The 26,948-nt window shown below is 40.9% G+C and overlaps 1 protein-coding gene across 1 annotated transcript in view; it reads left to right on the top strand.

The window, feature by feature from the left end:
* The window catches only part of VPS9D1 (VPS9 domain containing 1), a 35,310-nt gene extending 8,874 nt beyond the window's left edge, over positions 1-26,436 (top strand). Inside the window, exons 4-15 of the mRNA XM_069966068.1 lie at positions 138-390; positions 477-588; positions 3,889-3,951; positions 4,692-4,744; positions 5,936-6,023; positions 10,541-10,626; positions 14,076-14,515; positions 17,623-17,752; positions 18,938-19,128; positions 19,863-19,929; positions 24,478-24,582; positions 26,106-26,436. Coding sequence (XP_069822169.1) covers positions 138-390; positions 477-588; positions 3,889-3,951; positions 4,692-4,744; positions 5,936-6,023; positions 10,541-10,626; positions 14,076-14,515; positions 17,623-17,752; positions 18,938-19,128; positions 19,863-19,929; positions 24,478-24,582; positions 26,106-26,205 — 1,688 coding nt within the window. The 3' untranslated portion in view covers positions 26,206-26,436. The remainder of the gene's footprint in view (positions 1-137; positions 391-476; positions 589-3,888; positions 3,952-4,691; positions 4,745-5,935; positions 6,024-10,540; positions 10,627-14,075; positions 14,516-17,622; positions 17,753-18,937; positions 19,129-19,862; positions 19,930-24,477; positions 24,583-26,105) is intronic.
* The last annotated feature ends 512 nt before the right edge of the window (positions 26,437-26,948 follow it).

Genomic DNA, 26,948 nt, shown 5'->3' with positions numbered 1-26,948 from the left:
ACTGGGTCAGGATCTAGTCCTCTCTGAATTAAAACAATGTATCTTTCTATAGAACTACAGAACTTGCAGGTAGTGAATAACTGTAGTATGTGTTCACCATGGCTTGTGGTGATTATTCTGTGGACTTTCTGTTTTAGGTAAACCAAATATTAACTTGCAGTCATTGGAAAATCAAATTTCTGAAGTCCCTGATGCTCCATCCACTTTAAAGGCTGCAAGAACTACACCCATTTCCTCCTTTGCATCTCTCCCCATGACATCACAGGTGTCTGTCGGCCATCAATATGGACATCGTCGAGCTTGCTCAGATGAGGCCCAGAAACTCGTCAGCTTTCCAACACCAGAGGTTTTTCAAATGCTCAGAGCAGCAGAAGTCCAGAGCTCTAGAAAGTGTGTATCCTGAGATGATACTGTCATTACTGTACTAAGCATGTGACAAGATATTCTCTGATGAACTGTGTGCTCTATATCAACAGGGATCTCACACCTTTGGAAGAGGCGTCTATACAGAACCAGAAACTCAGGGCAGCATATGAAGTTCGGCTGGCCCGACTTAACCCCAGTCAGGCTTCTCAGAAGACCTCACTGGTGAGTGGCCAAATATAGGCTTTAGACCAGGCATGTACTCCCTGCAGGTCTTTAAGGAGGGGGACTGCCGTTGCACCACTGAAAGATATCACATTTATTCTCCTCTTTAGATTGGGAAGAAAGGATATGCTAAATAGCTGTCACACCTCTTGAGCAAAGAGATGTCCCATCAGGTCAAGTCTCGCTCAGTTAAGGAGCCTTAGAACATTGGGGATTTTATGCCAAGCTAAACAATATCTCTAAAAGGAAAGATTTCCCATCTACAGACAGCTGTTTCAGGGTTTTTTCCCTTTGTCAGTGCAGAGCAGGGTGTTGGCTGGCTAGTGAGAGGTCTATTGACGTGGGTCAAAGGGGTAGTGAACCATGTTGATAGACCTCTCACTAGCCAGCCAACACCCTGCTCTGCACTGACTAGGGGCAAAATCCCTGAAACAGCTGTCTGCAGATGGGAAATCTTTCCTTTTGGAGAGTTTGTTTTGCTTGGCATAAAATCCCCAGTCAATGTTCTAAGGCTCCTTGACTGAGCGAGACTTGACTTGAAGGAACATCTCTTTGCTCAAGAGGTGTGAGGGCTATTTTGCATATCCTTTCTTCCCAGAATTCTCAGTGGAGCAGCAATGGTCGGTAAGTCTCCACTTGTCTTTATGATGGGCTCTCTTTAAGGAGAGTCACTACCCCTTTGACCCTCTTCAGATTGAAAAGCTGAAATAAAATCATTCAAGTGCTTCCTCCCTTCACTCAGGCCAGAAGACTCTTGAAATCAGTTACAGGTCCCTGTGTCCAATATATTATTTCTGGTATTTATTACTGGAAATCACAACAAACTAATGGGATGTCCAATTAAATCTAACATGTGATGCTTTTTGGGGATGTGTAAGATTATTACTGGATCACGAAACAAATATAAATAAACACTTCTAATTACATGTATCCTAAATGGCGTATCACTGCGGCATGTACTGAATAGAACACTATACTTTATTAGTATTAGTTTATTTGTTAATGTCCTCGGCATATCTTCTACTATTCATTCGGACATGGGAATCTGTGAGTGGCTCGGATGAGGCTTGGCATCTTTCTTTATACGTAATGCAATCGTTGCTGACATTGGTCAGTATAACCCAAGTGTTTGTGCTGTGTTAGTAACAAGGTGCACAGCACCACAGCATGTTTAGTATTATCACTGTGCTGACATTGTTCAGAATAACCAAATTGTTTGTGCTGTGTAAAAGCAACTCTGTACCCACAATCAGACCCCCCCCCAAACCGCTTGTACCTTCAGATAGCTGCTTGTGATCCAAGATCTGTCCTGGGGTCCGTTCGGCAGGGGATGCAGTTATTGTCATAAAAACAACTTTTAATCCGTCAGCGCTGTGTCTAACGCCCGGGGCTTACATTTGTATATGCATTAGGCTGGCACACCCTCTCTGTCCTTCCTCCCCACCCTCATTATCATTAGGAAAGCTCCAGGCAGATTGCCTCCTATTCGTCAGCTGTGTGAGCCAGGCACATGGGCTGGATCGTTAATACACCTGTACAAAGCTCAAACAGCAGTAAATGTTCCTGAATCATTCCTAAAGATGAGGAGGGTGGGGATGAAGGACAGAGAGGTGGTGCCAGCCTAATGCATATACAAATGTAAGCCCTGGCCATTAGACACAGCGCTGCCGGATTAAAAGTTGTTTTTATGATAATAACTGCATCCCCTGCCGAACGGACCCCAGGACAGATCTTGGATTAAAAGCAGCTATCTGAAGGTACAAGGTTGGGGGGGACAGATTGTGGGTACAGAGTCGCTTTAATAACAAGGTGCACAGTACCACAGTGTCTCTTGTACTATCATTTGTTTATATGACCCTTTATGTAATTGTGAGAGCTTGGGCCTTCTCACATTCGTTTACATGGTACATCTCTCCCTAGAACCATTATTATTGTACATCTGGGTGTAGTGCTCCCCTGGCAAGTGGTGTTCTATCTGCTATGGGTGAGGTGGCCCTCAGCTATTACGCTCTCGCTTGAGTATCGTTAGTCTCCTGATGAGCCCCAAGTGGTGGGCGAAATTGCGTTGAGACCCTAGTGTCCGATGTGCAGATGCCACCAGTAACGCTATGAATTTTTTTGTAAGTAATAATTTGGGTCTATTTTACTAAGTAAGGGTTTATTATTACCACTTAGAAAAAGTGATCTCACACTTTTGTATATATGAGAATTTCCCCCTCTCCCTTTGGATTATTGTTACTAATATTTTAATGCATATCTAATAAAGTGCAGTGTTTTAATCAATACATGCTGCACTGTTACGCGTGTAAGATTATGTAATTTTTAGGGGTCTCTTAAAGGGGTTATCCAGCGCTACAAAAACATGGCCACTTTTCCTCCTCTCTTGTCTCCAGTTCAGGTGTGGTTTGCAATTAAAGTGACTCTGTACCCACAATCTAACCCCCCAAACCACTTGTACCTTCGGATAGCTGCTTTTAATCCAAGATCTGTCCTGGGGTCTGTTCGGCAGGTGATGTAGCTATTGTCTTAAAAAACTACTTTTAAACCTACAGCCCCATGCCCTACGGGCGTTGCTTAGAATATCTGTGCCCTAACTTTGCACCACCCCTCCGTCCCTCCTCCCCAACCTCTTCATCATTAGGAATGCCACTGGAACATTTTCTCCATGCTGAACATTTGCACAGGTGTCTTAATGAGCTGAAACAGGTGGGGAATAGGAGGCAATCTGCCTGGAGCATTCCTAATGATGAGGAGGGTGGGGAGGAGGAACAGAGAGGTTGTGCCAGCCTAATGCATACGCAATCTAGGCCACTCCCGTAGGGCATGGGGCTGCCAGTTTAAAAGTTGTTTTTTAGGACAATAACTGCATCACCTGCCAAACGGACCGCAGGACAGATCTTGGATTAAAAGCAGCTATCCAAAGGTACAAGCGGTTTGGGGGGGTCAGATTGTGGGTACAGAGTCACTTTAAGCTCCATTTACTTCAATAGAACTGAGTTTGAAACCCTACCCAATCTGAAGAGAAGAGAGGAAATAGTGGCCATGTTTTTGTAGCGCTGGATAACCATTTATATGCCAGAGTGCAGAGCTACTGAGGATCTGGTGGACCCCCCCCCAAGAGATAACCAATGTCTTTTGTCTTTTACGATTCTTTTAGGTTTTTGCTTATTATGTACTGCATAACCTACTATTGAGCAAATATTTGTGTCAGTGTGCATATGTTTTTTTGTAATGTTACTTTTTTTGAGCTTCTATTATTAAATGCTAAATTAGTTTTTATCTTACAATTTATTTTTATAGACCCTCTCACTACAGAGACAGATGATGGAGAACCTGGTAATAGCCAAGGCCAGAGAAGAGACTGTATCCTTCCCATTTCCAGATGTTCTTGGCAAAGGGGAGGCTTTTGCTTTGTGCTGTGTCTTTACATTTCAATTTATTTCAGTAAAACAGTTTAACCCCGTAATGACAGAGGCAATTATAAAATTTTGTATTCATCTTTTCCTCATCTACTTCTGGGGGCGCGGGGGAAAGATCTTTTTTTTTTTTTCCTTTACACTGTTCATTCTGTGGTAAAATTGTCCTGTTATCTGTATTCCAGATTGGTAACGAATCTATATAATTTCCCTAATGGTTTAGTACTAAATTATGTTCTCACTATGTAGTTGTAATACATTATATTTTAATAGTTTGGACATTTCTACACACAGTGATAGCAGATATGTTTATGGTTAGTTTTTTTTGTTTGTTTGTTTTTTTAATGGGACTTGCATGACTTAGTTGCTTATTTAATTTAATGCATTGCCATTGCAGTGTATTGAACTGACTTATCTGTGGTCTGCTAGTAAAACCTGTCAATGGCATGCAGTGCTACTGTCCAAACAGGTAAATTAACCAGCAACCAAGATTGCTCCAGGCCAGTTACTAGCGATCGCCCTCAGCTGCTGGAAGCAGACAGGAGCTGCTGGGTATGGAGCGTGTCCCAACCACACTCCATACGCTGTTAACAGCTGTAGAACAAGTATATACCCATCCTGGGACATTAAGAAGTTAAAATGAAGGGCATAAGAAATGCTAAAGAATTCCTTAACTACAACTCACAGTTGCAGAGGAAAGCAGAGGAACGCAGGCTGCGGCTGCAGGAAGAGTCAAACAGGTATATGACAAAGGCATTTTCATGGGGTGTCCATTATCCTTTTACTTTATGTCTGTAAAATGACTATTGAACTCTTTATATTCTCACTGGACTCAGCAATTTAAAATGGGAATATGCCTGGTTCCCTTAAGTAAAAGATACTGGACCTCTCTTGACTCTTTATATTGCTCCCCTCTTAGCTCACACTTGTCTTTTTTCTTTATATGACCTATAATGGTCACTCTCTTTACCTTTTAAAGAAATCGTACCACTCACTAAATCAAAAAAATCAGAACTTAGAATATTTTACAGATCACAGTGCAAATCACATTATGCACAATACAATATTATTAGTATACAATTATAATCACCTTAGATTATAGTTTCTAGTACATGAACCCACATACAAATGCCACCATGAAAATACAATACGCATAAACTACTGCTACCCGGCATACATACACACATGCAACCCCATCCCCACCCAAACTATCCCTCTTCTTAAAGAGATCTAAGGTATGATAAATAGGGTCTATAGGATAGTGAATGTCTCCCTGACCCAGAGCTGCACATTTTGAGGATTTCTTCTATAAACTCGCTCTTTTCACCCCCTTTCTGCTTTAAGACATTCTTTCTCGCCAAAGAATTCTTTGATTCTTTGATCTGCTGTGTGCCAGAGAAATGTGCAAGGGGGCCATATCTTCCTCATTTACACACTGTATACAAACTCGGTATGTGGTAACCATTTGTTATTTGTTATCACACCAGGATACTAACTTAAAGGATTATATGCACCCTTCAGGGTATGAGCAGTGGAGCTGTGTATACCTGCCCCCTGCACTATCTCCTTGTTCACTTACTTTTATAACATATACACCTGCATAAAACACACAAGTACAGGCAGGTAGATTACAATGGCCTCAGAATACAATATTTCAAACATACAATGGTCTTTCCTGGACTATTGTTAGTTGAAAATTTACTCAACATACAATGGCACAGATAGCCAAGATCTGTGGCAGCTGTCAATGGTTGGAAGCTTGGGCCAATCAGAGTGGGAATTTCACTGGTAAAACCCCTATATTACTATTGGCTGTGTAATAGTGCCTTTCTACATAAAGCATGCTACTGCACTGCTCTTTACCTGTACCAGGATGAGATAATTCATTGAACACTAGGTGACCCCATGTTTATCTCCTTTTCTATATTCAGGCGGTTCTCTAAAAACAAGCAGATGACCCCAGCAGAAGAAGAGCAGAAGGCACTGTACACTGCCATGCTGGAATATGAGCAGGACTATGTGAGTACAATAAGAGAAGATTAGCTCATTGGGTTTCCTACAAAAACATATTTATAGACATATTACCCCTTAGTGGCTAAGCTCATGCGGGCCTTATTTCCCAAATCGTTTTCTTAATTTGTTTTATCATTTATCATTCTAACAGCTATAACTTTTTTTTTATTTTTTTCAGCAACTTTTTTTTTTTTTTTTGCAAGTTGTACTTTTTAATGGCAACAGTTTGGGGTTCATATAACCTGCTTAATTTTACCATAAATTATACTATTATTTTTTCTTAAACACTTGTAGTTCCCCTAGAGGACCTGTATAAGCAATCACTCAATTACTCAGATCAATGCAGTATGCAGTACATATATACTATAGTGGTCCATTAACACTCTTTTGATGCAGCCTGCTGTAGAGAGGAGTGAAGCCACGCAGCCACAGGAAGCCTAGCAGAGGCCTCGGACTGCCCTGACATTGGATAAATGACATGCTGCAAGGTCATTTAAAGGCAAATATGTTTTCAGAAAATGACCTATTGTGTAAAAAAAGTTTATATGTTACAAACATATTTTAAAAGAATTTTCTGTGATTTTTTTTCTAATTTTCCATTTTAACACCTATATTGTAAAATGATCCTAAAATCTTGCAGTTTTCATTCTCACCACTAGGTCTAATACTAAGCTGAGACTTCCTTTTCTGTCTGTGGTGATGAGAGGAGGCTGCTGTAAAGTGATCTGTACAGCACTACAGTGACATGTGATATAGTAGCAGTTCCCTGGGGAATAACCTCTTCAAAGGTTACAGAGTTTCTCATTCAACTCAGTGTGATTGTTTTTGTCTATGTAAATAGGGCTTGCTACAAACCATATCACTAAAATCTGTTAAAAAAACAGCACAAGCAAGATGGCAGCCCCATAAAAATGTACATAAATTAAATTCTAAGTATTATTAATAAGAAAATAGAAACAAATTAGAAAAAAAATAATGTTTCTGTATCTGACAGAAAATCTAGGTGACACATGCCCTTTAAATGCTGATGTCAGCTTTGACAGTGGCATCTAATAGCCAGTATGGTGATCGCTCTGTGCTTGCTCTTAGAGGTGGCCCCCAGCTCCTGAAAGCAGCCAAGAGTTGCCAGGTATAAAGCAGGCTCAAGTCCTGAGCCCTCTCCATACTCCCTTGAGTGCCCCATGATAAAAATAAACAACATGGGTCAGTAAAGGAATAAATATATGCCATTCACTGTGCAATAAAATATCATACTTTTATTCTTTGGGTCAGTACAATTACAACAATATCCAACTCATATCTCTTTTTAAGTTTAGTTTTTTAACTAGTTTTGCACAATAAAAAGATTTTTTTAAATAAAATCCACGATCCACGACATGTAACTATGTTTTATTTTCATCATGACTAAGCCTGGTGGGGTCTTGAAAAGGGTTGTGGTTTTTATTGGTATCATTTGCTGCTATATATGACTTTTTGATCACAGTTTTTTCCATTTCTTGGGAAGTAGGTTAACGAAATAGAGCCATTCTCACAATTATTTTTTTTTTTTAAAGCATTCACCATGCAGGATAAATAATGATATAGTTTTATAGTCCAGGTCATTACGGATGTGGCCATACCAAATATGTCTAGGTTTTTTTTAAATTATTTTATGTTTTACAAAAAAATGTAAGTGAAAAATGTAAATGTAAGTGTATTTTGCCTGTCTGTATTATAATGACAGACAATATAAAAAGCCGTGCCTCTGGCATGGCTGTACACAAACATATACATGGCAGGCCTGGAGACCTTTGGAAAGCCCCAGCTGCCATGGATGGGGTCTCAGAGCTGATTTGTAAATGTAATTCGAATGTAGTGGGTTAAACTGCCAGGATCAGAGATTTCGCTAGTCCTAGCTGTTTGTGTGGAAATATCCTACTCCAGCACCTACTGTTGTCCTACAGAGCCTAAAGCAGGGATGGGGAACCTTTGGCCCTCCAGCCGTTGCAAAACTACAATTCCCATCATGCCTGGACAGCCTTCAGCTGTCAATCATATCGGCTGTCTCTCATATTCAGCCTTCGGCTGGAATGGGTCTATGAGTTTCACTGGTGTATTGTAAATATTTTTTCTGAACTTTTTTTTTTTTTATTGATATTCTATCCTCAAGATAGGCCATCAATATCTGATCGGAGGAGTGCTGACACCCTGCTGATAAGCTTATCAAACAGAACAAGAAGCAGATAACTACATACCTTTTGCAGTGGTCATGCTGGGTTACTGTAGCAGAGCTCCTATTTGCTGCCATTGTAGAAGTAATTCCATTACTAGAATTAGGAGACAATTTCCATTGCTGACATATCCTATTGTGTATTATATATGTGTTTGGTTACCATTAGCTATTAGTCTGCTGGCTGGAATTTAATTAAGTACTAGAATATGCAAAGTAGCTCTTTTTCAGAAGGTGCCACCTATTAGCAGTGGCATCCCAGCAAGTCAATACCTTGAAACAGGGGCGGATTAACTTTACCATAGGCCCCGGGCTGTTCACCAAGCCTGGGCCCCCCCACCCCACTGTAACTATGGAAGCACTAGCCTGGCGTTCATAGTACAGGATAGATACATGTCATGATGTCCTGATTTGTGCAAAATTGCCATAAAAAACAGTGATTTTTTGCAAATCATGGCAGAAGTGTAGCCAGGAGACAGTACACCACTGAAAGTATACGTCTTTTTGGGTGGTCATGGGCCCCTTAGGAGCTCAGGGCCCCGGGCTGCCGCCCAAAACGCCCCTATTATAATCCACTACTGCCTTGAAACAAGATAGAATCCCATTTGCTGAAAAGTAGAAAGAAGGGCAGCCAACACAATTCTGTCAGATGCATTTTTGGTGTCAGTCACCAGAGGGGATTATGGTGGATTTGTGTGCTATGAGGAATATCCAAAGTCTTAAGGCCCTATTCCACGGAACGGTTATCGTTCGTATTCGGCCGATATCGGCCGCTACGGACAATAATCGTCCGGTGGAATAGAGTGCAACGATCAGCCGACATCGTTCATGTCGGCTGATCGTTGCAGTCGCTTGTTTTTCAACATGTTGAAAAACAAGCGACTGATATAGCAGCGATCTGCTTCCGGCGCTCCATTGAATAGGAGCATCGGCAGCAGACGCTGCTATATCCTATGGGCTGCCCGGACGATCAGCGATCCCCCGGGCAGCCCCCCCGCAGCTCCCCGGCGCCCCCTCCCGCACTCACCCGCTCGCTGCAGCCGCGTTGAATAGCGGCGGCAGCGAGCGGGGAACGAGGAGCAAACGAGCGCTGAGAGCGCTCGTTTGCTCCTCTAAACGACCTGTGGAATAGGGGCATTATGTGTGTTGTGAAGAGTACTCCTTAAACAAAAAAACTCTTAATAAATTGTATATCACTGTAATTGTACTGATCCAGAGAAAAAAGTGTTATTTTTGCTTAACAGTAACGGCAGAAATGTATAATGCAATAAATAAATCATATTTTAAAAATTTTCCTTCAAAAGGAAGTTATTAAAAAAAAATCAGTCAATAACATATTAACCCAAAATTTACACAATTAAAACGTACAACATGTCCTGCAAAAAAAATAAACCCTCATATGGCGGAGTGGAAAAGTTACATAGCTTAGAATGTGACAATGGAAAAACTGAAAAAAAAAAAATGACTTGTGCATTAAGGTCCAAAATGCTTGCCCAGGAAGGGGATAAAATCCTGCAACAGATATAGTACACCTCTAATGAACTCAAGTGATGTAAGATTTTAAAGCCATGACAGTTTTCTGGAATTTTCCAAGCTATTTAAAAGCACATTCAACTTGGTGTATGTAACTAGCAGTGAATTATAAAAGAAATGATCGGTTTGTAAGGTTAGTAAACCTTTGTTGAAATTTTTTTTTTTGTCATGTACTAAGTACTGTAGATATCCTGAACAGCTTGCTAAAACTATAATGTATAGGCAAGTAATGGGGAGGGGCGATAGATTTCTGTTAATGACTTCAACCTAAAGGCCCTATTACACGAAACAATTATTGGCTGTTATGGCCGATAACCTTCTTGTGTAATAGAAGACGACGATCTGCTGACATGAAGACAAACGACTAATATAGCAATGATCTGCTGCCGTCACTCTGTGGAATACCAGCACCAGCAGACCGCTGCTATCTGCTATTGACTGCTCGCAGCTTCCCGCGCCCCCTCCTGTATTTACCAGCGCTCCTTTGATCCTCTCAGTTGCCCTGTGTAGTAGAAGCTTAAAGGCCCTTTTAGACAGCCAGATGCCCAGCCATTTGCAGTGCCTTTACACGGCATGATAAATCGAGTTGCCAGGCTGCACCGAAATTCTTATTTAGGTGTGCACTTGCTCATCGGCTGATCTCTGGCTCTTTTATACGGGCTGGTTATTCTAGTAATGTTTATTGGCAATTATCAGGCTGTATGGCACACCGCATTTTTGCAGATTTTTCATTCTGTTATATTAACTTCTAATCTTCTATGCTTTTAATTCTGTGCACTAGGAATGGCCCAAAGTCTATAAGGAGAAGATTAGGAGCAATCCAGGTGACGCAGACTTAGTTTCTAGTTATGTCTGCCAAATTCTCAGGTAATAAACATTTGGGTATTTTGCAAGGTGTTTTTATTGTGTGAACTATGAGTGTTTGACTAATGGTCAGATTCTGGAAATTTAACCTTCTTAGGTGCCACAGTCAGTATAGTTGTTGAATCTAAGTAGTTTGACATAAGGAGAGGGCTCTGTTACTGGTAGGTTACCATACCAGCCAGGGGTGTAACAAGGCTTCAGGGCCTGCCATGGAGGTAGTCCTGTTGTTCTGCCACAGTGGCATAATCTAATAGACTGTCAGACAGTTTTACATTAACAAGCAATAATACTATAGTGCGCACACCAAAACTTTATATCCACTATCAAAAGGATTACTATTACTAGGTCCCCTAGTGTGATTAAAAATATTTAGATAAAATACCAAAGTACCAAAGCACAGCAATGTTGGGAAGCCCCATGGAGAATAAATGGAACGCTCTATGCTGCTCTATTCAATCCCCAGTGGGTGGCCCCCACTAATCAGCTAGTTATCCACAGTCCTGATCTGTGAACTGTAAAATTAAAGTAAGTGTCCTATTACATGGGCCTATGGGGGCCAGATGAATACTGTAAACGAGCGCCAATCTGCTAGATCAGCACTCGTTTACTGGGCCTATTACACGGCCAGATAATCGTTTAGCTAGGGCTGCATGGACATCTTTACCAATGTCCTCGTGGGCTGCCCAAATGGTAAACATTACCCATCCACGCTCAAGGGCTCCTGCGCTCTGCTTCCTCCCTGGTCCTGCGCTGCAGCTTGAGAGCAGCCTGTTTGACGTGACAGGCTGCTTAGCCAATCACTGGCCGGGACTGGGGAGGAAGCAGAGCGTAGAAACCCTGGAGTGTGGATGGGTAATGTATACTGTTCGTAGAATTATCAGGCGCTGGCCACACATTGCTATTACATGTAGCAATGCGCAGTCGGCGCCCGATGATGTGTTGTGTGTGTGTGTGTAAAAGACCTCACCTGTTGTAATAAAGTCATCTTGTTAGCCAAGAGATGCAGTCTTGTTGCCAGCAGTGTATCCTCACTAAATTTGCTTCTTGTAGGTTTACTAAATTTGCTTCTAGTAGCCAGGTTTACTGCTTTTCAGCTCCCTTATACATTCACCATGTCAGTACCTCTAACCACCACAGGTGTCACTGCTGAGCTCAGTCATATGCATGTGATTGAACTAGACTGTCCTGATTCCTTCTCCTGGCATTTAGTTCAGTAGCTTATTTAGCTCAGTTCACAGATCAGTTCCCTCATCCATTCACTTTGTCAGTATTTGTAACCACCATAGGTGTCACTGCTGGGCTCAGTCTTATGCAAATTGTTCTCCTGCCATTTATTTCATTAGTTCACATGTCCGCTCCCTCATAAATTCAAAATGTCAGTACCTGTAACTACCATAGGAGTCACTGCTGAGCTCAGTCATTATGCATGCATGATTGAACTAATGTCTCCTTATTCGTTCTGCATTTGATTAGCTGGGGCTGCTGAACTTGGATAAAGCTCTAAGGTTGTCTGGAAAACATAGATACAGCCAATGACTATATCCATATTTTCCACATAGCCTTAAGGCTTTATCCAAGTTCAGCAGCCACCGCTAATCAAATGCTGAACGTTCGGGTTCGGATGGACTCGAGCATGCTCGAGGTTCGCTCATCTCTAATGATGATCCATCACTTCTTAGCCTCCTCAGGACACAGAGCTGTAAGCTGCAGCCATGATGGAGGCTAGACTGTAGTTCTGTTTACTCCACCAAGTATTTTATTACAATCTTTTAACAATGTTTTTTCTCTGGCATTTTGGAACCTATAGAGGATCGTCAAGAAAATATAATTGCCCATACATGCAATTATTCTAAAAAACTGAGCTAAAAAAGTGGCACAATTAAAAATGCCATGTGCCATGTGACATCTCACATTACTCTTTTGACTCCCAACTGATTTATAGCCGCAGTGTTTTTGGACAAAATTGCAGTAAAATTTTAAAAGCAGAAAAAAATGTCAAAGTTCAGAGGTTTTGGGTCACTCATTTGTATATTAAATTGCTAGAACTAATGAAATGTGATAACTTGACCAAAATAATCTTTTTAAGTACTCTTTTGAATGAACTAGTTCATAGTAAACAAATTGCCGAAATGAACTGGATTTCCCATTGCTAATGAGAGTTCTCTTTTAGGCCCACTGTATGCCTGGTTATTAGGGGTTAAAGGACATTTCATTTGAAGGCCATGAGTGTATGGTCGGTAAGGGTCCGATCCCTGGGACTACTTTGATCAGTTGAGCATTTCTTTAGGCAAAGTGACAAACATATAAATGCACTTTTGTCTGGTACTATGGCCCAGTTTTTGGTGCAGAAACCAAAGCCATAATTGTATTGGCCTTCTGGCCCTAAATGTGCACATATATTTGTTTTGATGAGTGACTAGAGATGAGCGAACCTCGAGCATGCTTGAGTTCATCCGAACCCAAGCATTCGGCTTTTGATTAGTGGGGTCTGCTGAAGTTGGATAAAGCTCTAAGGTTGTCTAAGGTTGAAAAGATGGATACAGCCAATGACTATATCCATGTTTTCCACATAGCCTTAGGGCTTTATTCAACTTCAGCAGCCACCGCTAATCAAATGCCGAACATTCACGTTCGGATGAACTCGAGCATGCTCGAGGTTTGCTCATCTCTATAAGTAACCCCTCCAGCATGAAGATAGCACACTTTTTACCAAAACCGTGTCACTCTCAACCTAATACTTTGCCGGGAATTGTATTAAAGGGGAACTCCAGGTAGAGGTTAAAAAAAATGAGACTTCTGCAGAAGCATAACGCATTACTTACCTAGCTATCCCAGTTTTGAAACTTCCAAAAATCCATTTGTTTCAGAGTTATTGCTCTGTTTTGTGTTTCTGTTCTTCCTGGTTTAGCATTTCTCAGAACGCAATGCTTTCCCTCATGTGATCATCACAGCCCCCACCCATTACAATCAGTAAAATTAGTGCAGCAGCTGCTTCTGGCCGGTCAGAGATGGTGAATCACTCAGGGGATTGGGGGATCCAGCCAGGCCTCCTGTGACATCACGCCCTGCCCCCTGTCTGCACCATCAGCAAACATACACGATGTGAGACAGAGGCATGTAAGATTTGTCTCCTGAGGGGGGATAGCAGAAGGAGCAGGAGACAATGTGAATTGGCACAGAGGCCATTTTTTTCACTTCCTGGATTTCTATCAGCTACCAGTGTGGCAGAACCGTACAGATACGGTAATACATTGTATAGACACAACTTTTAATGTACTTTTAATAGAAAACAAAGTTTTTCTTATCCGGAGTACCCCTTTAATGTAACTGGGGCAGTATTCTAATGACCACAATGTGCTGAGTTGAAGGTGTCAATGAAAAGCTACAGGTTGAAGACTGATGTAGAGGCATAAGAAAAATCTCTTCTAACTGTTTACCTTTCGTCTTTGCAGCACTTCAGATCATCCAATTGCCAAACTATTAATCCATCTCCAGTGCCAGATATACAACCGTATATATTCAGTCATAAGTAAAGACAACACTCAGGAAACCTCAATCTCCAAACCTTTCCGTCATTCCCTCCCAGCAGACCCAGCCCTCCTATCAGCCTTTAACACTTCCCTGAAATCTTCAAAGAGTTTACACTGTCTCCCTGGACCTCCCCGTCCCTCCATCCAGCACAGCCACTCTATAGGAGAGGGTCTTGAAAGCTGGGAAAACTCTGTCAGCACCCAGCTTGATAAAGCACTGAGCAAGAAGGACATGGAGAACTCTTTTGAGGACTTGGAAAGTTTACTGTCCCCTACATTATTGGCCATGCCAGCTGCATTGCAAAGACTGACCATGGCACAACATTTAAACATTGTGGTGAAAGAGATCCACAATGCCAGAGGTAAGTTATTTAGGGTTAATACATTAAAAGCAATGTGCCCAACATAATGTCCTCTCTGTATCTGAAACTGAACCTTAAAAAAAAAGAAAAAAGGAACTCCTACTAACTTACCCGAACCTGATATTTACATCTCAGATAGTGCTACTCCTAGAATGTACATATTAGATGCTAATCTGTGTTTTCATTCCCTATATTCAGTCATTCTACACTGATGCCATCCGCACTGTAAAACATCTCCAAAATATGCTCTTTTTTTTTTTTTTTTTAACTTGGGAACAGCCAAAGGGAATTGTTGTTCTGAATCAGCCTTGTTGTCTGGGATGGATTGGAAGGAGGAAACTTGGGCATGCACTCCAGGTTCTTCAACTTCAACCAAATCTCTACCTTAATAGCCACCATAGATTTTAGGAGAGGGGCTTCATCAGGGGAGGACATCTTTTAAGCTCATCGGTTTCAGATGCCACCACAGCATCATCATGTCCGTCCCTGTGCAGCTCCTGGAATGTGAAACTCTATGTTGCTACAATGGTTTGACACAATGTTGTCACCTTGGTAAGTCTGTCAGCGGGCAGCTAATGAATGTGCAGAAGTGACTAAGGGCCCTATTCCACCGGACGATTATCGTTCAGATTATCGTTAAATCGTTCGAATCTAAACGATAATCGTTCGGTTGAAATGCAGTTAACGATTAACGACCGAACGAGAAATCGTTGATCGCTTTATAAGACCTGGACCTATTTTTATCGTTGCTCGTTGCAAAACGTTTGCAAATCGTTCGCATTGAATAAGACATCGTTTGGTCGTTCGCACTAGATACGAACGCATTAGCGAATAAATAGCGAAGAAAAAACAATCGCAATTACGATCATAAGTAACGATTATCGTTCCATGGAAATGAGTGAACGTTTTCAGGTCTTTCGCAATAGCGGTCGTTTTAGATCGTTAATCGTTAACGATTATTCAAACGATAATCGTCCGGTGGAATAGGGCCCTAAGGGGAGGTGAGTCTGCATGGAGGAATGGGGGAGAATTTATATAGTAGGCTCATTAAGTTACTCTATATAGGATAAATTTGGAACCTCTGCCACTATTAAGGAGGCATGTGGTTAGTCTAACACTGTATATAGGAATAAAGTAGTCATCTTTTCACTGTATATACATGGCCTATGGCTGTCAGCCAGTGATTGACTGATCTGCACCTGGATAATGGAGGCTGTAGAGAGAGAGGGAGATAAACAGAAACAGTTTTGTTTTTATTTTGCATCAAAGCATGTGCATATTTTTCTGAAAAAAAAAAGAAAAAAAACATTTTAACGGACATTAATGTACTGTACAGTAATGTATATGACCAGGTTTCCATGGACAAAACTGCATATTTTAAGTGCAATGTAATGTGAAATGGACAATAAATGTATTTGTAGATACGTACTGACCTTTATAGAAAAAGGTTTTTCGAGTGTAGCCTTTTTGTGATCTCTCCATAGTGCTGCATTCCCTGGTCTCTGCCTTCCCTCCCTACCCAGACTTTTTATTCTGCAACGATCTAAGTAAGGGTCCTTTCCCACGTTCCGATATAGGGCTCTGCAAGGACAAAAGCCTGATCGGCGCTCATTTGCAGTGCCTTCAGAAGGCACAATTAAGCGCGAGGTTGGGCTACGCGAATGATTACTGCCTCATTCTCCCAGCCACTTAAATGTTTTGCTTTGCGGCCAATAGCGATAAATTTTGAAGCTGCAAAAAAGATGTGATCAACAAACGAGCGGATGTTTTCCCACTCCTCGGCTGATCGCTTACACTTAACACGGGCCGATTATTGGGCAAAAGAGCACTGCAAGCAATGTTCCTTGACGATAATCGGCCCGTGTAAAAGGGCCTTAACGTGTTTCATAATTTCAACCTCTTGTCTTCAAGACTTTTTGTCATGCTGCACCAGTTCTCTGAAATGCTTTACCCTGCACAGTTAAGTCTATTCTGTGTCCTTTCCTTTTACTCACCACCCCATCATTCAGCAGTATCCCCATACCGTAATGTACTTTATATCTGAGCGTACTAAGATATTGACTGCTATAGCCACCTTTATATGTACTCTCCTATATTAATAATACATGGCTGGACCGGTATACAAAGTACGCACCTTGACCTTTATCCCTCATGGATTGTAAGTTCTTGTGAGCAGGGTCCTCACTATTTTTGTTTGATTACTCGATATATATAATCCTCTGTGCTCTAAGGCCACTGCCTTACTACATGTTCCTGAATTGATTATCCAAGATTAGAAAAACATGGCTACTATCTTCTAGAAACAGTGCCACTCTTGTCCTCAATTTGATGGTGGTACTGTAGCTGATGGTGCCACCAGCCCCTTGATGTCTGTGAAATAGTACAAAGGTTCTATTGACTTAACACTTGCCATCCATTACCCACCAATGCTGCACAGTCAGCATATTTCCTGATCAGATCAGCTGCACAATGCCCACTACCATGGGTGCATTGTATGGTACTATTATTTAGGTACCATGCTTTATGTTGGTGCCATGTTTTTTGTAGGCAACTTAAAATGTGACTAATTTTAAATCTAAGGACATTTTTCGAGTTGTTCCATACTTACACACATGGGGGCAGCACAGGATGCCGTAGACTTATAGATATGTCTTTATGGGCTGAAAGTGATCAAATTAAAGCTGTTTGTGTAGGAAGTAGTCCACAAAAACGAATAAAGTATGGAGGAGACATTACACAAACAAGGGTTATGTATACATGAGTGGAGTTTACGGTCAAGTAAAATGCAAGCAAGTATGAAAAATTAAAATGATCTCATGTCTGGAGCAAGATTATAATATGTTCCTTGTTTAGTTCAGTAGAAGTTGTGTAATAGCCTATTATTGGATTTAGGCTCTCTAGCAAGTAACATCTAATCTTGGGGACCCCTGTCCCCCAGCAGCATGAACCACATGCTCCAATATCTGGTGTTTCTTTTAAGTTCTGGTATTCTCTTCTGGGTTCTGTCTGAACCCATAGCGAATGCATAAATTGCCTCCCAATGAAAGATGTACAGTGGTCTAATCCCTGCACCATGTCTAAGTTATTTTGTTTGTATATTTCTACAGATCGGCTGCTATCATCCACCATGTTCTCTCTGAATCTCCCTACAAGCCCACAAGTGAAGGAAGCTTGCCTGGAGTGTTTAGAAGAAAGCTTCTTCCCACCCCTGTGGCCAGCGCTGCTTGCTCTATACAGGTAACGGTCCCATCTGCTTTATAACATAGGCGAGCATGGGAGAAACTACATAGGAATGCTACAAATACAGCTAGCACTTTCTGGTCTGCTGACATAATGATTTTTATATTTGGGGTGATCTTTTTTTTTTTTTTCTTTTTTTTTTTTTAAATCTAGCGCCAACTCTGGTCCAGACCAAAGCAGTTCTTCTCTTTGCCCTAGTGCTGCCTTTGTTGGATCCCATAGCATGATTTTAAGCCGATAGTGATATATTTTGAAGCCCCAGAAAAAATGCGATTAGCCGACGAGCTGGCATTTTTCCCCACTCCGTGGTTGATTGCTGACACTTATACATGGTTTGAAAATCGACCCATGTAAAAGCCCTTTATTCAGCCTTCTAGGAACAGATCATTGGGCAATTTCTAACCAAACCTATACAATTTGTTCTTGTGTACTGTTAGGTTATTACATATTGATACAAACAATGTACCTGCTATCCAGACATACTGACTGCACTGTCCGGGAATGTAACATATTCTAGATTTAAAATGTAGTGTGAAATTTGTTATTTCTTTTGTTAGAACTTCTCCCAAAAAGGGTGGCCACAATTATTAGCTATAATCTACATCCTTGCTGCAAGTGTTCAACTGTAGTGCTAACATGGGGAAAATGATGCATTACATGGTGCTTATGCAATGTGTTCGGCAGATGTTGTTGGACCTTCAGAGGCATGGTGCTTTTTATATCCACCCTCCAGCCTAGCTACTGTAGTTAATGGGCATCCTGAATGATCGCTACGAACGAACGAACGATAATGATCGCTTTTGAGAAATAATCGGCTCGTGTAAACACAGAAAACGATCAAGCGACGAGAGAGAAATCGTTCATCTTGTTTTTTCAAATCGATGTTGATTGTTCGCTGAAAATTTGCAGATCGCTTCGTCTAAACAGTCTTTTACCGATTTAATCTGTATGTGAGATTTACCCGATTTACCCTGTGTGTAACGATTTATCTCTTTGTCTAAACTCCGATTGTTATAAAAACCTAATTGTTTCTTTAAAATCGTTAAACGATTGATTGGGCGGATTATCTCTCTGTGTAAAAAGACCATTAGTATTCCCTATAAAATAGTTTTCTAAACCCACCAGTCTCTTTACTAATAGGTGATATATATGGATGCCTTTACATGTGTTCTTTTCCCTCAGACAGGTATTGTTTGCCCGTGAACAATCTCTTCTCCAGGTCATGGATTTGTACAGTACAGCTATGCCATCTGTGGTGGGAGTCCCTGTAAAACTCTACCCTGAAGATATAAAAGAACCATATAAAGCTGCTGTGGAAGATCTAGAACATCTACCGCATCAACGCACTCCGCAAAGAAAACTAGAGTGTATTGGTAAGAAACATTAGTAACCATTTGATGACTTGTCACCTCCACACAGAATCTAATGACATCACTATTATGTGAAATGTGAAATAGCTCAGCCTTCAACATGATCAAATCCATTATATGAAGACAAAAAAAAAATCACTTTTTCAGTGTTCCCAGGATTTTTTTTTTGCAGACCTGTTACATAACAGTTTGCGTGACACAATGCATTAGCACTCCCAGACTATTACTGACTGGAGGAATGGAATTTTTCCTCTGTGCGTGCATCTGTCACAGCCAAGCTCATGTTTAATTCGGTTCAAGATCTCTGCTTGCTGGCAGCAAATTAGAGTATTCAGTGTTTACATCCAGCAGTTGAAAATCCATCATGATCTTGCCCAATTATCACAGGAGTAGAGCTTATTGCAGTTTTTAAGGTCTCTGTCTTGTGACAAACTTACAGATGTATCAGGTGAACATAATCTGACTCTAGATATGAACAAGATTTTACTGACCGCAATAAAAGATCATAAAAATAATGAAAACTAAAACACAGCAGAAAGCTGCCAAACTTTTAATCATGGAGTATAATATAAATAATTGATGATGATGAACCTTTCGTGTACCTGAACCAGGGCACAACACATATCATACTCCAACAGTTAATTTATGTAGCAGTGGATATGGTGCTTAGATAATTGTATAATATATGCTGTTATATGAATGTGTTACATAAAATTATGTTGTTTGGCATTTATTAGTGAGGACCCTGCGTGTCATTTGCGAGTGCACAGAAGAATATTGCCCCACTCCTGGGACCGCAGCTATGTGAGTGTCTTATATTTCAATAAAAAGGAATAAAGGTTGAGTTGAGGGTAATGTATAGCACACAGTCTGAGACAAAGCGGCTGTGGGGTTCTCTAGCGTATGTCTGATATTTTTTTTGTCTTTGTCCATCTGTATGTGTGTCTCGCTCTGCTGTGTTCGCTCTTCCTCTCTCCTCATGTGCACAGGTTGCAGAGTACATGAAGTTTATTGGGCACAGATAGGAGGCCCCTCAGGGATCAATACTGATGGATGAGATGTGACAGTCTCAGGCACAACATGGCTTGTCCTGCAGAGTACAGGAGGCTGCGTCACTCTGCGGAGCAGCAGCTCCCAAGCACAGCGACTGTCTGCTCTAATTACCATAAAGAAACAGAAGACTATGGGGGGGGGCAGTGCTACAGATAGGAACAAGTCAGCAACATAGTGGTGGGGAGAGAACATGGAAAGGCATTATTAAAAGGGAGCAGGAAACGGGTCAGACAGAGATCATAGAATATGAGAGGTTTATTGGGAATCGACAATATAATGGTGAGAAGCAGTCAGGAGTAAAATAAAGTTCACTGACTGCACAGGAATTGCTGAAGTTGGGATGGAAAAAGAAGAAGCAGGGGTTAATAAATAATTTATGGCCAGTTAAGCTGACTTGTTCACTGAATACAGAGATCTAAACATCAATTAACTTAGGTGTCAATGAAAGCACACACAAGGAACATCGATCACTGAAGGGAACTACTGACTTTCTATGCATACATCAGATTTCCATTATATGAGCATCTATCTCACAAAATTGGACTTCCATACAAGTATAATAGTACCAAAAACTACAGTCACCAGGAGGGCAACACCTGCATTGCCAACTTAGTATTTATTTATCAATACTGCAGCTGGGTGAAGTGAAGTATCAATACCTATTTACAAAAGAAAAGCCAAACTACTACAAAATCCAATAAAAAATGTAATCTTTATTATATAGATTAAAAACATAAATAAAAACAACAGAAGAGTCAACACCAATAAAAGAGAGATGTCTGGATAATATTACAAGCAGCCCATATGTAAACAGTACATGTAAACAAAGTCATAATAATACTAGATGACCGCTACAACATAGGGCAGTATAGCATGTTACCAACCAACCAAACCTAACTGCATAAAGTGCTCAGTGCAAACAATGTAAACTATAGGTTTTTGATGGAACACAGTGCTGTAAGCATTATACTGTCACCCAGACAAACATGTTTACCCACAATGGATCCTGACCACCACGTACTCCGCCACACATTTTGGCATCCAGCTTTCTCAAGGAGCATCTGGTCATATTGTTATTCTTCTTGAGAAAGGTGGACACCGAAACGCGTGTCGGAGTAGGTGGTGGTCAGGATCCATTTCTTGATCATATCTGAATGACATTCTCTGGAAAATATTTAACTTGACAAGTCCTATAAGTTTAACTTGATTAGTTTAGATGGAAATATCTCTTTAAGTAAAAGATGGGATGGCCCCTTTAAGCTGGCCAAATAGTGGGCACACTGTACAACATGTGTATGTGGGCTCCATAGTGCTGGGCTGCCAGAGAAAGGGGGCAGAACATGAGCAGACACCAAACTAGGGAGAAGATGTCTGCTCTGTGGGAAGGGTTAAGTGCAGGCGGCAGTCTGTGTTGCTCAGGGCATGTTTCGGGTGCAACTGTCAGGACATAATGAGCCTAGAACACTCAAACTTCCAGACACATCAGCATTAAGAGTGGCCCCTCAGTGACCCTAGACAGCAGGGGATAGCTGTGGAGTGGTGACCCCAGACACACAGGACACCTTTAATGTTTTTTGAGACAAGATGCAGAAAGACCAAGTTCCTCTTATAGCCTCTGTTGATCTCAGCTATAAGACACCCCCTTAATCCTGCACCTTCCCTGCATGTGGTCATAATTCTGCTCCAGCTAGGCAGAAATGTCTTGACCCCAAACAGACACAAAAGAAATCTTAACATTTACTGCAGACCACCAGGATCACTGTTATCCCCCCCCCCCAAAAAAAAAAAAAAAAAAAATCATACTCACTCTCTTCTTGCTCTCCTTGTACCCTCCATATACTGGCCTGTTTCTGCAACCTTCGTATAGGTAACCAGATTGCTGCAGTCTAGGCCTATAACTAAAGGGATTTATAGACTGGAAAATTACTTTAATTGTCACAACATTAGGCTATGTACACACACAGTAAGAGACGGGCCGTTCCGTGATCCAGCCGGGTCACGGACCGGCCGGTCTCTGAAAAGATCATCTGGGCCGGTACTGCAGTACCGACCGAATGATCGTTGCCGCCGCAGCTGCATTACATATTCATGTAATCTGTAGTTCCCTGTTATCAGCCAATTTAGTTGGACTATAATATTTTTTAATGAGATTGCACAATTGTGTAGTATACTGTAGTTATTTTGTCCCAAAAACCCTTCTTTAGGTTGTACCTCAATACTTTCTGAATGATCTAAGTAAATCCTAGCGAACAACCCCTGCAGCAATAATAAAGTGGGCTGTATTGGGTATTACTCAACTTTCTCTAAAGCAAAAAGTGTTCCTATACTTTCAAAACAATAAAAAAGAGGCTGCATTGTTTTGGCACAGTAACACTGCAGAGTGGTGACAACAGCTAGGCTGTTTGCCAGCAGTACTTATATCTGGGCTTCCTTTCCATTACTTATATTGACAAACATAAGGCATCACCTATGCTATAGTGCTGGAGAAAGTGCACTGGATTTAATAGTCTGGCACTGTATTGAGAGATGATTTACAGTACTCAAGATGGCATGGGAGGAGGGTGTTATTAAAGCAGTGGCAGTGCAAGGCGATGTGTGAGCAGAACGAAATACAGCAACAGGACGACAGAAAGAAAGAGAGTACCATATAAGCAGCTCATGTCTAATCTGGGAACTGCTGTTGAGGATAATGAAATATTAAAGAGAGGGGGGAGAGGGCATTACAGGAAGGAAGGAGTTTCATCACAAAAGCAGTCTGAGTAGGGATGTGCTGCTGATAGTAACAAGCTACATGAGGGACAGCTGTCAAGAACTTTTTGGATTAAAAAAAAAGTCTTGATTTTACCTTTTAGGCCTAATATGGACACTCTGAAGGAGGCAGAGAGGCTAGGGAAGCATTCAAACAGCACAGACTCTTTCCCTCTTTCACATAGCACTAGCTAAACCCCATCCCCACTTCCTGTGGTCTGTCTTTGTGTCTTTGTTACTAGAACCTAACAACAGCAGTGAATTGCAAATTGTCGAAGTGAGCCCTGTTGTAGCTGAAATAGTATGCACATTTTTTGGGGGTAAAAAGGCAAAATATTTAAATATTTAAAACTTGATTCAATTTTTTTCTTTACAGTATCCCTTTAACTGTTCCCTGAGTACAGTTAAAGGGGTACTGTAAAGAAAAAAAAATTAATTAACTTGTGCCACAAAGATATACTGATTACTTTCAGTACTTATCAGCTGCTGTATGTCCCACAGGAAGTGTTGTATTCACTTTAGTCTGACACAGTGCTTTCTGCTGCCACCCATGTCAGGAACTGTCCATAGCAGTAGCAAATCCCAATAGAAAACCTTTCCTACTTCCGGACATAGGTGGCAGCAGAGAGCACCATGTCAAACTAGAAGGGGCACACAGATCTGTATAACTTTATGACACCAGTTTATTGAAAGAAAAAAATGTTCAAACTCTGCCTTATTGAAATATACAACATAAGCACAGTTGTAAGACCAGTTTATTAAAAACACCTGTTACACCAGTTTGTTGAAAACAATTTTTTACCCATTTAAGTAAAAAGAAACATATAATTTCCCCTAACATATCCTCATTGCTGCTGCTCTATCTATGTCGGCTCCGTTTTGTTACACTTCCTTGTGTCTGTTGCAAAAAGAACCTTCCTGCTCAGCCATTCAGTAGCTGCAGCAGTGTCCAACCTCTGCCAGTGATTGGCTGAGCGGGATGGTCCTTGTGCAACTCAGATACAAGAAAGTAGGGGACCAACACTGAGATACTGGCAGCAGTGGTCGTGCAAGGGGGGTAAGTATAGTTGTTTTTTTTTTAGATAGAAAACAGTATCAGTGGGATACCCCAAGACAATAAATTTAGAGGGTTTTTTGTAGGCAAGTTGTGTGAAGAAGTAGTTGGACTTTTGTTTTCTACATGTAGTTTTTAAATTATGAATCACTTGCCACAGTTTTGGTGATCCGGATTTAGACCTATGTACTGTCACCCTCGCCATATGGTGGGTGCAGTGTCATATAAGTGGTCCCATACAGAAGAGTTGTAGTCATTGTGTGATACAGATGATAGCCTCTGTTCAAATAATGTTTGAGCCTTTCATCTGAAGGGAAATGTCAGGAGAATTTGTATACATGTATACATCCAATGGAAGGCTGCAGCATTTTTGAGAGATTTCTTTGTATATAAAAGTGTAGTATAGAGTTGAATAATGACAGATAAATCTGGGCCAGTGTGTTTAGTAATGGTCTCAGCTGTTAACTAAGTTTTCACCTTTGACTTTTTTCTCCCAGTGGAGCAGATGACCTACTGCCCATCCTGGCATTTGTAGTGCTGAAAAGCCACATGTCTCATTTGCTGTCAGAGTGTGCAGCGCTGGAGGAGTTTATACACGAGGGGTGAGTTCCCACTATTACTGGCTGCCTCTGCAGCTTCTACCATGACATGACAGTTTCTGTAAGTATTACTGAGTCTCCACTAGCATTAATTAACATCAGCAGAGAAGCGCTCTGTCCCTGTAATGTCATTCACTTTTAGTCAGCTGGGTGACATGTCTGGAGTTGTGACAGCTTTATTGTCTGTCCCTTGTTTCCCTGAGCTAGTTCTGCAGACTCATGTCTCTGCCGATTCCTCTCGGTCACTTTACTTCACCGCATAACATTTCCCAACCCATCTCCGTGTCTGGTCTCCATTTTTCTGCTTGTCTTCCACACAGTCTATTTTTACACTTTATTACAGCTCCCTCCTCCTCCTCCTTGTGCTGTTCTTTACCTCTTCTCGACTATACACAGTGTTTTGTGTTTCTATGTATACATCTCTGTTTTAACTTAATGATATTTGTGTAGTACAGCTAGACATAAATAATTAGAAACCCTTAGAACATTAGAACATTCAGATGGTAAAGCGGTTATCCAGGTTTAGCTACAGATACTTTCTTGTTTTCACTGTTTTCAAGGGACATAGGTGCTGCCGCTGAATCTGTGAAATCCAGCGCCACAGTTTTTGGTGAACATTTCAAATACACCAGAATTGAAGTGGAGCTAATTAGCATCCAAAATGGTGTTTAAGGGTGTGTTCACACCTACAGGATCCGCAGCTGATTTTCATCAAATCCGCAGCTGATTGCACCATCAAATCTGCTGCGGATCTGCTGCAGATCCTGTAGGTGTGAACGCACCCTTAATGGTAAAATATGCCTAAGAAATCTGAGACAATCCTCTAAATTTCTACAGTGCATTTTGTCCCCTTGGGAGGGGTACACCATGTGCACATACTCTTACAAAGTCATAAATGTATTTGTTGTTAGGGAAGTTTAGAACCACCTTCATTTACTCCTGGAGGAGCTAAAAACGCATCAAACATCTGATCTCTGGATCAACTTCAGTTATAAATAAAAGTAGTCTTGATGAAGTGGCTGTAGACATCATATTTTTTCTAGTGTTCACAAATCTGAAGTCCATGGGGCCTTGCTGTATTGCCATGTAAAAAGGGTCATCCAGAATATAAAGAACACAGCTGCTTTCATCCAAAAACAGCACCACACCTGTCCTCAGGTTGTGTGTGGTATTACAACTCGGCTATATCCACTTCAATAGAACTAAGGTGTTTCTGTAAGAAATTAGACATATTTTTCTAATCCTGTACTATCCCTTTGAGGGTGTTTTCCCACGTACAGGATCCACCGCAGTTCCACAGCAGATTTGATAGCACAGATTTTATGATGTTTTCAGTTATTTAGATCAGTGATTTAGATGCTGTGGATCCTGTATGTGTGAACACACCCTAACAGTAGTTTTATGATGGTATGTTATAGACAAGGAAATTAGATTGTGAGTGATGACATTGTCTCTACCAGCACTATTTAAGTAACAGTCAAGTAACATGTAAAACAATTTAAACCAGTTCTTTTTCTTTTCCCCAGATATCTGATTGGAGAGGAGGGTTATTGCCTGACCTCTCTGCAGAGTGCCCTGGCCTATTTGGAGACACTTCCTGTACCCCCATCACCCCCACCTGTCTGAGGGGTAGAAAAGACAAAGAAACTACCTATGTTACAAACTGCATTGGTCTGTGTAAGGCCCTTATGTTATTATCCACCTGACCTACGTATGTGAAGAAATCCTCAACCACTGGTCATTCTCCCATGAATGTGAATCAGGAACGTAGCATTAAAAATATACCGCTCTTACACTGGGTATATGGGAAATCAATTGGGTATTTTTCCATGGCCAAGACTTTTGTAAAAAAAAAAAAAAAAAAAAAAAATTATATATATATATATATATATATATATATATATATATATATATATATATACACACATACATACCCTGCATGGGTTATCGCCCAAGTTTCCCAAAATCCTGATCCTGGTTGATGCCATATTACAGAAGAGTTGGATGAAAATACCTTACTACACTATAATGGCAGCTTTTGTTTGCAGAATTGGTTGTCACTTAGCAATATAGCTGCCAAAATCACTCAGCTTTACTGATTATCCTAGTTCTATGTGATGATATTAGAGTAAGGTAGGTGACAACCAGGAAAAGTTGGGGACAATTCTTACAGGAACCTTAGGGTCCTATTATACAAAGCTATTTTTAACGATAAATAATCACAAACGTGAGCTACCTGAAATCGTTCACCCTATTACACGATAGTCGTTAGTTATAATCGATACTACAATCATTTACGCCATCTTATCCCAGTAAATGAACAGACAGTGTGGAATTATACTGACTGATTAACGACGATTTTAGGTTTA

The sequence above is a fragment of the Dendropsophus ebraccatus genome, chromosome 4, assembly GCF_027789765.1.
Source record: "Dendropsophus ebraccatus isolate aDenEbr1 chromosome 4, aDenEbr1.pat, whole genome shotgun sequence".
Lineage (NCBI taxonomy): Eukaryota > Metazoa > Chordata > Amphibia > Anura > Hylidae > Dendropsophus > Dendropsophus ebraccatus.
Note: the sequence above shows the minus strand (reverse complement) of the source record. Positions and strands in the feature narration are given on the sequence as shown.